The sequence below is a fragment of the Sapajus apella genome, unplaced genomic scaffold (assembly GCF_009761245.1).
Source record: "Sapajus apella isolate SASKATOON/1434 unplaced genomic scaffold, GSC_monkey_1.0 scaffold48, whole genome shotgun sequence".
NCBI classification, from domain to species: domain Eukaryota; kingdom Metazoa; phylum Chordata; class Mammalia; order Primates; family Cebidae; genus Sapajus; species Sapajus apella.
In genome coordinates, this window is record NW_022436988.1 from 18179595 (window position 1) to 18194522 (window position 14928).

The 14928-nt window shown below is 43.9% G+C and overlaps 1 protein-coding gene across 1 annotated transcript in view; it reads left to right on the forward strand.

Annotated features, from left to right (window-relative positions):
• The window catches only part of ERN1 (endoplasmic reticulum to nucleus signaling 1), a 94570-nt gene that overhangs the window by 51970 nt on the left and 27672 nt on the right, over positions 1-14928 (forward strand). Inside the window, exons 3-8 of the mRNA XM_032241985.1 lie at positions 277-310; positions 1374-1446; positions 5899-5971; positions 8389-8511; positions 12623-12724; positions 13990-14251. Of these exons, the coding sequence (XP_032097876.1) occupies positions 277-310; positions 1374-1446; positions 5899-5971; positions 8389-8511; positions 12623-12724; positions 13990-14251 (667 nt within the window). The remainder of the gene's footprint in view (positions 1-276; positions 311-1373; positions 1447-5898; positions 5972-8388; positions 8512-12622; positions 12725-13989; positions 14252-14928) is intronic.

Sequence of the window (14928 nt, forward strand, 5' to 3'; positions counted from 1 at the left end):
GCAAGTTTCTTGAAAGCAGCTCTGTTCTGGTCTTAGTTCTCTATCCAGTCTCAGTGACTATCCAAGTGCTTATATTTGCATCATGTTACATATATTTTCTAGAAGATATGCACCATGGTGCAAATGTGCATATAACCTTCACGTACACTATCCCATGTTGGTTAACAAGGGGGAAAAAGTTATTACCGGTACAACTTGACCTGGTCCTGGAAAGCCTCTGGGAATTGGGACACTTTGGGGTGTGTCTGATGATGCCTTTGTTGTTCTTTTGCACAGATCCAGTCCTGCAGGTCCCAACACATGTGGAAGAGTAAGTTTTCTGATTTGCTCAGTACTTCCCTTTAATTCAGTCTTCTTCATTCAGTCAATATTTATGAGGCCAATTGCTGGGAGTCCATATATGTATGAGTTTAAGGAATAACAAGAGTGAGCGACATATAAAGTCTTACAGGTGCTATGATGAAAGCCTGTGTTGGGGAAGAAGTGGTCAGTTTCCTGGGGGAGAAGGGTAGTGGTTTTAAAAAGGCTTATTTGAGATGAAACTTAAGTTGAGCTTTGAACTTAAACTTCCAAAGTCCTCAGGGGGACTGGACCTCTTCCTCTTCGCTGTGTCATATTATAGAGAAAAAAGGTGAATGTGACCTGCTGCCAGAGAGCGTGTATTAGAGTAAAAGTGGGATAGCACCTGTAAGAGCCTTAAATGATGGCACATCCTAAGTAAAGGAACAATTCAGCCAGGGGATTCTGAGGGACTGTAGTTATCTTTAGCAGATTAACTTGACAAAAGACCATTTCACATCTGCTTCAAGGGAAGCTACTGACAGAGGGACCTTGATCTGTCCCCTTAGCGGGTTCTCTCTGATGTCAGCCTATTAGAGTCTGCTTTTATTGCCTCCAGTTAAACAAAAAATGTCTCTAGAAAACTAAAAGCAGATTTGTTCTGCCTGTTTACGTACCATGCCATGCTATTAAATATTAATGGCTGAAGTGCTATATACAGTTGATGTAGAAATTGAAAAGTGGACTTGCTAGGTTCTTTTCACGTATTTTGCCTTCATCCAGAGTGCTTTGACCAAATTATGATTTGTCTTCTATGGTTTTGCATGATTTTTCCTTTCAGGCCACTTTTCTCCACTTGAGGATAGTATATAAAACACCATATATGGTATATAAAATAGCATAGGGATATTTTATTAATCTATGGCTGAAGTGAGAGAGGGTAATGAGTGGAACTGTCTTACATACTCACTTATACACCCACACACAACCATCCCCCACTCTCTATTACCCCATCATGGCTTTGCATGGCTTTGATATGTTGTTCTATGCCCTCGGCTGTAATTTATCTCTGATATTTATTATTTAATCTCTAGGCCTGCCTTTCTCCCAGATCCTAATGATGGCAGCCTGTATACACTTGGAGGCAAGAATAATGAAGGCCTGACAGTGAGTAAATTTAGCTTTTTGTACTCCAGGGGTTCTAGATCAGCAGTCTGTAAGTGTGTCTGCACAGTGTCTTACCGTGTCTCCTGCCTAGGAGCTTTTAAAAACAATCTCTGGGGATTCTGATTCAGGTGGTCTAGAGTGGAGCCTGGGCATCAGTCTTTTCAGAGAGATTCCTAAATGAGCTTTTAAATGTGGTGCCAGAGTTCAGAAACACGAATGCAGACTGGCAGGTTCTCATGGCCCAGATCACGCACTGGAGGATCTAATATTAGGAACAGGGTTTGCTCTAAATGGTGACTCTCACCTTAGGAGGGAGGGATATAGTTTGAAATGCTGTCTCCACCTGCCCCACCTTCTGAGGACCCCTTAGAAGAGTCATGTGATATTCCACCCTCATCATTTGAGAATCTAAACCAGTGGTTTTCAGCATTAGTTATCCATTGTAATAACCTAGAATTCTAAAGCACAGTATTGGGACCTTGAACACAGGTCCCAATCACAGAAGGTCTCGATTTAATAGATTTAAGTCATCAGGACTTTTTTTTGTTTGTTTTGTTTTTGTTTTTGTTTTATTCTTCATCAGGACTTTTTTTTTTTTTGAGACGGAGTTTCGCTCTTGTTACCCAGGCTGGAGTGCAATGGCGCGATCTCGGCTCACCGCAACCTCCACCTCCTGGGTTCAGGCAATTCTCCTGCCTCAGCCTCCTGAGTAGCTGGGATTACAGGCACGCGCCACCATGCCCAGCTAATTTTTTGTAGTTTTAGTAGAGACGGGGTTTCACCGTGTTGACCAGGATGGTCTCGATCTCTTGACCTCGTGATCCACCCGCCTCAGCCTCCCAAAGTGCTGGGATTACAGGCGTGAGCCACCGCGCCCGGTGTTCATCAGGACTTTTTAAAAGCTCCCCGGATAATAGAAACAGGCCCACACATGTGTTCACCTGATTTATGACACTGCAGTGTCCCTTCCTCCCTCCCTCCCTCCCTCCCTCCCTCCCTCCTTCCGTCCGTCCTTCCTTCCTTCCTTCCTTCCTTCCTTCCTTCCTTCCTTCCTTCCTCTTTTATTTTTTTTAGAGATGGGGTCTCACTTTGTCACCCAGGCTGGAGTGCAGTGGCATAATCTTGGCTCATTGCAGCCTCCACCTCCCAGGCTCAACTGAGCCTCCCACCTCAGCTTCCTGAGTAGCTGGGAGGTGCACATCACCATGCCCAGTTAATGTTTTGTATTTTTTATAGAAATGGGGTTTCATCATGTTGCCCAGGCTAGTCTCCAACTTCTGGGCTCAAGCGATCCACCGGCCTCAGCCTCCCAAAGTTCTGGAATTACAGGCGTGAGCCACCACCACCCAGCTTACAATGTTTTTTCAATAAATGGTGAAAAAGAAATTGGGATATCCAATAGGAATAAAAATCTTAACTCCTACCCCCAACAACATATACAAAATCAGGTCCAGATAGATCACACATCTAAATGTGAAATGCAAAACAATAAAGCTTTAAGAAAAAAAGTAGTGGAACATCTTCATGACCTTGAGTAAGTAGAGATTTCTTAAATAGGATATTTTAAAAAACACTAATTATAAATTTAGGAAAAAATTAATACATTGATTATATTAAAATTAAGAACCTTTCCTCATTAAGAGAAGAGGCCACAAAGTTTTTGTAGTATACACATCCAACAAAAGATATTCAGAATATGTGAAGAAATCCTATGGAACATTAAAAAAAGACAGCCCAATGAAAGAATAGCAGAAGAGAATATCCAAATGGCTGTAAACATATGAAAAGATGTTCCATTTTATTAGTCATTAGGAAATGCAAATTAAAGCCAAAGTGCCATCCTGCTGCTCACCAGAATGGCCAAAACAAGGAAGGTAGAAAAAGAAAACGTGTTGGTGCTGTGGAGCAACCAGGACTCTCACCTGCTGCTGGTGGAAGTGCAGGTTGATACAAGTGGTTTGGAAAACTGGCAGTAAGTACTAAAGTCCTCAGGACCCAGTCATGCCCTCCTAGGCTACAGACCCAACAGAAATGCATGTTTGTTCACCAATAGACGTGTGCCCAAATGTATAGCAGGACCATTTATAATAAGCAGAAGGCAGCCAAATAACATAAACAGTGGAGTGGAAAAGTAAACTCTAGAAGAGACGTGCACGGTGATGAGGACCAACAGTCTGTGACGACACACCATGGATGACTTGCAAGCACGATGCTGAGCAAAACATGACAGACACAAAAGGCCACACTCTGCCATTCATTTATATAAAGGCAAAAGCAGGAAAAACGAGTCTCTGCTGTTTTGAAGTTAGGGTAATAGTTACCCTGGAGAGTTATGGCTAGAAGAGGGGAGAAAAGGTAGAGGGAGGCTTCTGTTTCTTCAACTGAATGCTGGTTACGTGGATATGTTCACTTTGTGAAAATTCAATGAACTGCATGATGATGGGTGCTTTTCTGTTTACGGATTATGCATCAGTAGAAAGTTTTTAAAGCTCCTGAGTAATTCTCATGTGCAACCAAGGATGAGAATCACTGGTCTAGACTACAAGTGGATTGTGGGCTTTAACTTGAGCATTTTAAAATTATTTTATGAATGCCTGTGACCAAAACAGAGTGGAGGTAAGCTTGTGTAGAGCTGTGTGTATTTCACCTTCAGTGCTGCTCTCCACTGGTTTCTCTCCACATCTCTGTAGTCCCCATTTCTTTTCTTTTCTTTCTTTTTTTTTTTTGAGACAGAGTTTCGCTATTGTTGCCCAGGCTGGAGTGCAATGGCACGATCAGCTGGGACTACAGGTGCACACCACCATGCCCAGCTAATTTTTGTATTTTTAGTAGAGACGAGGTTTCACCATGTTGACCAGGATGGTCTCGTTCTCTTGACCTCGTGTCGTGATCCACCCTCCTCAGCCTCCCAAAGTGCTGGGATTACAGGCGTGAGCCACCACACCCAGCTGTAGTCCCCATTTCTTAAGCAATTTGTTTGCCAGAAACTGGGGTGAGTGAGTTGTATAAGTTATCTCATTTGAATCTGTCAGCAGCCCTGTGAGTGTCGGCCCCACAAGGCTGAGTCTTCCAGTGTTGGAGTTGGTTCTTAAAGAGGGTGCCTGTCATCACTCCCTTGTGCTCTTGTGGTTTAGCAGCTCCAGAAACAGTGTTTCCCAAGCTTGGGCCTTGAATCAGGAGACCCGTGGCAGTGCTCAGCAGAGACCACAGGACTCAAGAAGACTGGAAGATCTGCAACACCTTTCTGATTCTCAGAAACATGTGGCAAAACCCAGTCATTGCAGTCTCTCTGCAGCATTTTTCCTCCTTTGAGGCTTGGTTTGAATGTTGGGATGATGGGAAAAGCCAAGTTATTTTAGTATTCAAAGCTCTGCTTATTAAAGCTAGAGAGAAATCTTTTCTTTCTTGGAGAAAAAGGTTACCATGTAGTAGAAGCCTGACATTTCTATAAAAGCAGGTATCTATAGAACAATTTCAAGAACACAGAATGTTCTAAAAATAAAGTATAGTGAAACGAACATTAACCAAAAGAACTCGTCAGATGTCAGCTGTAGACTCAGAAGAATCAGTTTTATGATGAAATGCAGTTGAAACATTTGGATTCCTTCGAGTTTCTTTTCCTGGCATCTACCTTAACTTCCTCTTTAAAACCAACAGCCTCATTTTTTCTTGTTTTTCAATAGTGAGTTATTTACTGAAGAAAACATCAGAATTCTTTACCACCTCAAACTCTTGTGTTGCCCATGTAATGTGACTTCTTTTCCTCGAAGCTTGAGCTTGGCACCAGGGTTGCATCCCTTCAGCATGAATGTCATGGCTCCCTCCATGGGACTTGACAAAGCACTGTCATTCTACTCAGTCTAGCCAGCTCTGGCTCTGTATTTCAAGCCAGTACAATTCTTTCTCCCACCCTTAGAATTTCAAAGAGTAAGTAACTGTCCATATTTGTGTAGATCTTTTCAGAAATGGTTTGTGTCACCCCTGGGAAGCACTCTGGACAGTAGACCTTGGGGGGGCCTCCACACGTGGGGTCAAGTAAAGAAGTGGGTGTTTATGGAGCTCAGGAACCTGAGAGCCCCAGGCTTTTCAAAATTGACATGGAAAATTAGCCAGGCATAGTGGCACATGCCTGAATCCCAGCTACTCAGGAGGCTGAGGTGGGAGAATCGCTTGAACTCAGGAGGCAGAGGTTGCAGTGAGCCAGGATCACACCACTGCACTCCAGCCTCGGTGACAGAGTGAGACCCTGTCTCAAAAAAAATAAGTATAAAAACTAGATGTGGAAGCATAGGGTGGCCTCTTCTCCTTGGTATTCAGTTAGGAAAACTCCCATCTGCAAAGTGCTTCTCTCTTTTTAGCAGAATTAGGTAACAGAAACAGACCGCCTGATAAAATTATAATAATTGCACAAGACTTGGTTAACTTTTTTCCTTTTTTTTTTTTTTTTTAAAGAAACTTCCTTTTACCATCCCAGAATTGGTGCAGGCATCCCCATGCCGAAGTTCAGATGGAATCCTCTACATGGGTAAGAGTTCCCATCTCCCATCCTGAAACTTGTGTCTCTTTGACGTAAGTCCCGGAATCTGGGAAAGTGATGTGTGGAGAGACAGGGCAAAGTTACCACCTTGCCCACCCTTTCTTTCCTGGGTTGTGCTTCAGGTGCTGTTCTCGCCAGGATCAGCTGACCAATTAAGAAAGGGTTCCCCCAACTTGGGAGAAGAGTTGACATCATTAATATGGTTACTCATTTAACAAGCTTTTAGTTGCTGTGTTGACTTAGTCCTGAGATTCCAAGATTGCAACATACTCAGTGAAAATTGGGTGAAATTTAAAGTGAATACAATCATTAAGCCAAGAAAGGAAAGCCAGGCTCTGCCTGTTAATTATAGGGCTTTCTTAGTGTTTTCTGCTATCAGAATATTTGATAAAACAGCACTTAATAGCTTGCCTAGATAAACGGCCTTCATACCTATGGGGTCACAGCTTTCAAAGCATCAGATCACCTGTTTTTCTTTTACCACGTTGCTGCCAAAATGTCAATAAAAAAGCATTTGCAACACAAAGGAGAGCTGTATTTATCTTGAAATTGCAGTAGTAACAATAGCCCGTATTTATACAGCAGCTTTCTTTTTGAGGAACTGAAAGTGCTTATTGCCTATTTGCGCCTCGAGGAGCTTTATGTATATTTCCGGGTCTCAAGTGCAGGCCAGACTTTTAAGGTTTTCCTCAGGACACTGGTACTCTTGCTTCCTTCCACACCTTCAACATGAGGAACTCCCAGCCTAGGAATTTGGAGGAGACAATCAGCACAGATTTTTCTCTCTCCGGGCCATGCCCTGGGAACATCTGACAATCTTCTGACCATCCATGTCACTGTGTCCTATCTGGTCTTCCAGCTTTTGCCAGTGATTCATCACTTATAGTCTGCTTAGACTATTGTCTTCTCATCATCTTTGCTTTGTGCCCTCTTAAGCGAGTTCATTAAACATATTTAAGAGCATGATAGTTCCCCAGTCTATCCATTAAAGTAATAGCTGAGTTATGTAAACTCTAGTGGTCCTTGAAGGAACCAGCTATGTCATGCCAGATGGAAAAGGTTTGTGGTCCTAGCTCTGTTCCCCTCTACCTTCAGATCATATTTCTATTATGGTTTTGTCATTGAGAACAGAGTTGCAGTCCATGGGAAGTTGCACACATGCGGAGCAGGCATGTATGCAACACCTGTTAGAAGTATAGCTTTAGCAAATTCTAGGCTGGGCGCAGTGGCTCACAACTGTAATCCCAGCACTTTGGAAGGCCGAGTCTGGCAGATCACGAAGTCAGGAGATCCAGACCATCTGGGCTAACATGGCAAAACCCAATCTCTACTAAAAATACAAAAATTAGCTGGGCGTGGTAGTACACACCTGTAGTCCCAGCTACTCAGGAGGCTGAGGCAGGAGAATCGCTTGAACCCTGGAGGCGGAGGTTGCAGTGAGCCAAGATTGTGACACTCCACTCTAGCCTGGGCAACAGAGCAAGACCATGTCTCAAAAAAAAAAAAAATTCAAAGGCTCTCTGACATTCCCCAGCATCTCAATATTCTGCTTATAAGAGTCTCCAAAACATAGGAGACTTTCCCAGTACGTTAGGAAGATACAAATGACCACCAGAGATCATGCTTTACAAAGCAGAAATATACGTGTCACAGTAACTGTGTTGACCTTCATATTGGAGGCCTGTGTTACAGACTCTGCATTGCTAGGATGCTGTTGGGTATATACCATTGATACATATGCTTTGGGTTTTTTTAATAGTGTTGTTTACTGTGCTGTCTGCCTGTTTCTAATCAGCTGACCAAGATAAAGGGTATTGCTCAAGGCCAGGGAATAACTTACTGGCTGGGAACAGAGGCCAAGACAACTTTGGCCTCCTTAGCATCAGGTTGCAACCAACTCCACTGACCAGTCCCAGGTACTAGCTAATCATAGTCATAAACAGTAACTGTAGATCCTTTTCACATGAGGGCTAGTTAGTAGGGCTGTTGAGAAATGTGAGTGTTGGTTATTAGGGCGATGAACCCCTGGGCACATTTCTATAGATCCCAGTTCATGGGAAAAGGATTGCCCTTCACAGTCAAGACTTTTCATATTTAAAGCCATTCATCAAAGCAGTAAAATCTAACTTGAAAGTTTGGGGAACTTTTTGAAGCTATAATTATGGGGGTTATTAAGTTTAGAGGAATGTGCATGCCATGATTAGGTTATTAGTATAAGACCCATGGTCCTAAGAAGTTTTATAATCTCTGTATTATCATTTACATCATCACCTTAGAAATGTCTTCAACATCCTAAGAATTTCAGGTCTGTGTCTCTTAATATAGAGAACACTTGGGCTGCTAGTTTGGCAGTGATACCTTTTTCCATATGGTGTAAACAACAGTGTGTTTTTGTGTCCTTTCAGGTAAAAAGCAGGACATCTGGTATGTTATTGATCTCCTGACTGGGGAGAAGCAGCAGACTTTGTCATCGGCCTTTGCAGATAGTCTTTGCCCATCAACCTCTCTTCTGTATCTTGGGCGAACAGGTAAGAAATGAACCTTTGTCTTCTACAACCTGCCTCTTTTCAGAAGGGATTTGAGGAAGCTCCCCCCAGCCTCCTTCCCCAGAAGGTGGCCAGAGCTGCCTTTTTCCAAACACAGGTCTGATCATGTCATTTCCCTTTATAAGACCCTTAAATGTCTCCCCCACTGCCCAAGGGATACAGTCCAAACTGCACCACAGCCCAGAAAAACTCCTGTGATGCAGCTGCCACCTCTCGCCTCATTTCTCCCTGCATTTCTCTCATTTAAAAGTTTTCCAGCCAGGTGTGGTGGCTCACACCTGTAATCACAGCACTTTGGGAGGCCAAGGCAGGTAGATCACCTGAGGTCTGGAGTTCGAGACCAGCCTGACCAACATGGTGAAACCCTGTCTCTACCAAAAGAAAAAACTACAAAACTTTCTTCTTTAGAAAGAAAGAAAGAGAAAAAGAGAAGAAAAAAAAATACACACTAGCTGGGTGTGTTGGCATGTGCCTGTAATCCCAGCTACTCAGGAGGCTGAGGCAGGAGAATCGCCTGATCCCAGGAGGCGGAGGTAGATAGCAGTGAGCCAAGATTGTGCTACGCACTCCAACCTGGGCAACAGGGGTGAAACTCCATCTCAAAAAAAAAAAAAGAAAGTTTCCCAATTAGCATGAACTACCTGCAGTTCCCAGAATAGCAGTGCAATTTTTAAAGACTTGTAGTGATGTGGCCCTCTCCATCAGGTATGCCTGTTTTTACCTATCTGGCAAATATCCTCTCTTCTTGCACAGCTCTGCTCAAAAGTCACCTTCTCTGTGAAGGCTCTTCTCTAGCCCCACAGCCCCAACCCTGCTTAGTCACACCCAGCTGTCCCTTTCTAAGGGTACATGTAGCAGTTAACAGGTATGTTGGGCAGCCATCTCACCCCTTGTCATTGTCCCCTTACAGGCATGACTCCACCCTCTTCACTGCACCATTTTCTGTTTCCTCTCTCTTCAGCCTCTTTCTTCTTAACACTTGACACTGCATATTTATAAATCATATGTGCCTGCTTCCTGCCTCCCTCACTAGCGTATCAGTTCCCTGAGGGTAAGACTTTGTTTTGTTCACCTGCTATCTCTCTACACCAGGCATATTGCCTGACATGTAGCAGGGGCTCAATGTTTGAATGTATGAATGGGTGGGCCCCATTCATACATTACTGCAGAGATCTGCCTTACTCATTATCATACGTGCAGCACCTCACATATGTTGGGGATGCCATGAAAATTGTTGAATGATACTAACAACTAAAAGGAAAAACAAACAAACAAAAAACATTTAGAAGGAAAAAATTATGCTAAAAACCTAGGATGAATTCATTACAATTGAGTACTACATTTAGGTCTAAACTGTCAGTCAGCCAAGGATTTGAAAAAAGAGAACCTTCCTGAAAGTGTTGTGGAAAGCACTGCATTTCTAAAACTCTGTGAGACTAATCTTGGGCCCTGCAGAAGCTAGATGGGCTCTCCTGAAACTGGGTGGAAGGTCTTAGACTATAGGACTGTCTACCCTCCCCATGTGAAAATCAGATATTCCAGCTTCTAACTATGGTGACTGCTTAGGATTTATGTGTTTACCTTTTCCATCAAGTAAAGCCTTTACAGTGGTTCCATCTTCATCCGGATATAAAAATTGTGTCATTCTCAGGTAAAATTGTGGTGTTCAAAGGAGATGAGAGATATGCATTAGGTAGAAAGTGTGTGCGTAGGTGTGTAAATCCATTGTCTCCATTATCTATTGCTGCGTGACAAACCACCCCAATTAGTGCCTTAAAACAAGTATTTTATTGTTAATAATTTTATAGGGAATTCAGGAAGGACTCAGCAAGGGCCCATCATCTTTACTCCACATGCTTGGCTGGCCTCACTCATGTATCTGAGACTTCAGTTCACTTCCATGTGACCTTTCTCCATACAGATAGCCTGGACTCCTGACATGGCAGCTGGGCTCCCTCTTGAGTAAAAATGGGTGTTACAGTGCCTCCTTAGGTCTGGGCTCAGAAATTCCAGAACCTTCCTTCCACTACAGTCTGTTGGTCCAAGCAAGTTGCAAGGCCAGCTGAGAATCAAGGGTAGAGATATAGACTCAGCCTCTTGATAGGATGAATAATGTGCATGTTACAGGAAGGGAAGAATTGGTGGTGGTGACCTTTAGAGATTTTCTATTGCAGTCGTCCCTTGGGCTGCAGTAGTTTACAGCCCTTCCCCTTCCTCCCAAGACCTGCAAAGTTCAGTCTCAGCATCAGTCCCAAAATCTCACGTCTTGTGATCTGCATTAGGTCTAGAAGTGGATGATGCTCCTCAAGTATAGCTCCCCTTGCTTGGAGACCTGTGAGTTAAAAAGACAGGGTCTTTCTCCCCTTCCCATCCCCCAACCAATATACAGTAGTGAGACAGAGACAGGATAGCTGCAGTAAACATGTCCATTCAAAAACGGACAGGAGAGAGAGACACATATCACATACTGAGCGTTAGTCATTCTGAAATCCAGCCAGGCACATGTTTTCAGGTTCCCCTTCTCCAGGGGAAGGGAATATTTCTTCATTAGGGCCCTGTTTTGCCCTCTGCGATTGGTTCCCTAATCTAGTGCTCTCAGTGGCTCTTGGTTCTGCTCTCTGAGAAGTCCTTTCTTTTCCATAACAAATGGCCAGTTTTGTACCTTTCTCAATCTGTTCCTTGTCCATTGAAATTTGGGGATCTAGAAGCCCTTTTTTTCAAGTTGACTGTCTCTGATCCTTTTAGTCTATGCTGATACCACTCCTTTAAAAACTATGTGGTCTTCCCATGTGTCAAATAATAGTCTATGTGGGCTTCCCATGTGTCAAATAATAGTCTATTTCATTAGATAAAAGCCATACCCACAAGTCTGTAGACTTTGGAATGTGAGTGCTATTGGACAACACATGGTTCTTTTTTTTTTTTTTTGAGACAGAGTTTCACTCTTGTTACCCAGGCTGGAGTGCAATGGCGCAATCTCGGCTCACCGCAACCTCTGCCTCCTCGGTTCAAGCAATTCTCCTGCCTCAGCCTCTCGAGTAGCTGGGACTACAGGCATGTGCCACCATGCCCAGCTAATTTTTTTTGTATTTTTACTAGAGACGGGGTTTCACCATGTTGACCAGGATGGTCTCGATCTGTTGACCTCGTGATCCACCCGCTTCGGCCTCCCAAAGTGCTGGGATTATAGGCGTGAGCCACTGCACCCGGCCAACACATGGTTCTTAGAACTCCCTTGATGTAGACGGTCTATGATGGGCCACCTTAAAATCTTTCTGAGGTCTCAAAGATGGATCTTGCAGCTTCACCCTTGATTTGATTGATCTTGACCCTGAGTCCATTGTTGTTGTTGTTGTTTTTTTTTTTTGCTCATAGTACCCTGGATTTGGTCTTTGCCCTGAAGTTATTTTTTACATTGAGAATCTTTTCCAATGATAGTAAGTCCTGGCTCCTTTATATTTCCTCTGTATTCTACTTGAAAACTAAATGATTTCTTCCATAGCTCATTTATCTCACAATATATCATATACAGTTAAGAGAAACCATTTGACATTTTCTGCCTTCTGTCTAGAAATCCCCTTAGCTGGCACCCTCCACAAGCTGGGTCACCTCTTTTCCACTTTGAATAGCAGTGTCCCTCTCTGTGCTATCAAGTCTCCACTAACCTTCTTGTCAACCTCCCAGGCTCCATATGCCAGCTGGTCCCAAAGTCAATGCCATGTTTTAGGTGTTTGTTATGGCGCTATCCTGCTTCTAGGTGCCAGATTCTAATATCAGCAATCATTGCTATGTAATAAGCCACCCCAAAGCTTAATAGCTAACAACAACAGCCGTTCTATCACTCACGATTCTGTGAGCCATGAGTCCAAGGGCATAGCAGGGGTGGCTCGTCTCTGCTTCCACATGCTGTCAGCTGGGTTCACTCATGGGTCTGGGACTTCAGTTCTCACATTGCCTTTCTCTGTCTACGGATAGTCCTGACTTTAGCATACAGTTTACCGAGGATTTGTTTGTTGTAATTAGATAAGGACCACACCTCAGTAGGGACTGTGGCCCCTCTGTGGTAATGGGCTGACTGGTCTGTATTCTTTAGAATATACTATCACCATGTATGATACCAAAACCCGAGAACTCCGATGGAATGCCACCTACTTTGACTATGCAGCCTCACTGCCCGAGGATGACGTGGACTACAGTAAGTGCTCTGGGCTGGATTTCACAAGGTTGGGCCAGTACTTTTGACCTATGTGGAAACAGTTGCTCCAGAAAGTAAGGATTTTCTTTTAAGATACTCTTTGTCACCAGGTTCTTTCTTTCCATGGACTTTCCATGAACTTATTGTAAATACTTCCCACCATAAATATGCAGGGACCTAGGTGAAGTCTGAAAGGAAACCAAAGTAAAATGGTGACAAGCTTAGCCAGGGAGGAAGGAGGACACACCTTGTAGAGTCTCTCTCTGTCACAGAAGGAATTGACTGCAAGCCCATGGAAAAAAGTAAAATCACCATAGGACATTAACAACCCTGTCAAGAAGGCCACTCTCCAAATGTGGCCCATCCCAAGAGAATGTTGTTTCTCTAGTTAACATTCACCCAGCTCACATGAAAGCTGAAAACTGATTTCGCCACCTTAACATTGGTATCACAGTTGGACTCTGCCTTTTCTGGTCAAGGACCTAGAATATTTTCGTTTTTCTCTGAGGACTCCTTTGTGAATCAGATGGATGAGTGTCAGTGGTTCAGGTCTGACTTTCAGGGCGTTTTTCTGTTTTTTGGGTGTTGTTTTTTTTTTTTGAGACAAGGTCTCACTCACTTGCCCAGGATGAGTGCGGGGCAATCATGGCTCACTGCAGTCTCAGACTCCTAGCCTTAAGCGATCTTCCCACTCAGCCTCCTGAGTAGCTGGGAACACGGGCTTGTACCACCACTCCCCACCTCCCTGGCTAATTTTTTGTTTGTTTATTTTGTAGAGATGGGGGTCTCACCATGTTGCCCAGGTTGGTCTTGAACTCCTGGACTCAAATGATCTTCCCACCTCAGCCTCTTAATCTTGGGCTTACAGCCATGAGCTACTGCAGCTGTCCCTGAGTTTCAGTTTGATCGATGAGTTTCAGGTTATTGCTATGAAATGCCAGATTAATAGACATCTCCATTGGTTCCTTTCTCCTCAATATTTACTCTCACTTATTGAATAGAATGGTAAAGAACATCACCAAATAAATTGCCTTTGGGAGAGTGATCCTAACTTGTGTTTATAAGCCAGCCAGCTCTCAGTGTCTTGATATTGTAGACCCTAAGCAAGTTCATTAGAAACAAGTGAAATTGTTCAGAGGAGATCTGAGAATATTCCAGAAGTCTTGTTTCCTCTGACTGAGTGACTGTAGCCTGCCACAAGAGAAGAGGATGTGGTTGCAGGATGGGGTGAAACTCAAAGTGCTTTGTTTGTTTGATCTGTACAGAGATGTCCCACTTTGTGTCCAATGGTGATGGGCTGGTGGTGACCGTGGACAGTGAATCTGGGGACGTCCTATGGATCCAAAACTACGCCTCCCCTGTGGTGGCCTTCTATGTCTGGCAGCGGGAGGGTCTGAGGAAGGTGATGCACATCAATGTTGCTGTGGAGACCCTGCGCTATCTGACCTTCATGTCGGGGGAGGTGGGGCGCATCACCAAGTGGAAGTACCCATTCCCCAAGGAAACAGAGGCCAAGAGCAAGCTGACGTGAGTTGGGAGCTCAGGGAGGGAGAGGGTGGCTGTGGCCTTTGTGTTCTGGTGCTGTCGCAGTGTAGCAGGCCCTGCACGATAGGCCAAAGGCAGGGCAGTCTCCAAACCCACAAGGACTCCAGAGCCAAAACTGCTTCATTCAGAAACCTCAGAATACAGGAGCTGAGAGGCTCCCCTTGACGCTTCAGAGTTCTTAAATATTACATAAAAATCATGGGTGGGAGGTGCCAGGCACCGTGGCACACATCTGTAATTCCAGCTACTGGGGAGGCTGAGAGGATGAGTTGGGAGGATTGTTTGAGCACAGGAGTTTGAGGCCAGCCTGGGTAACATGGCAAGACCCCGCCCCCCGCCTCTCCCAACACAAATAAAGGTGGGGATAGGAAAGAGACTGCCACTGTTAAGTATAGTTTGGATCTATCTTAGGTGGTAGGAATGCAAGAGATTTTTTTTTTTTAACTTTCTATATTTTCTAAATTTTTATGTTATATTCATTTTAAAATCAGGAAAAAAAAGTTACAGTGTGTGTGTGTGTCTAAGCCTCAGCAGGCCTCTGTTCTCCGTCCACCTGTTAATAGCCTATCACTGAGTCACTTAAACTTGCCAAGTCTCAGTTTCCTACTTTATAGAGTGGCCATTACCGTGGGTGGTATTTGGGGCTATGATTCCTCCCT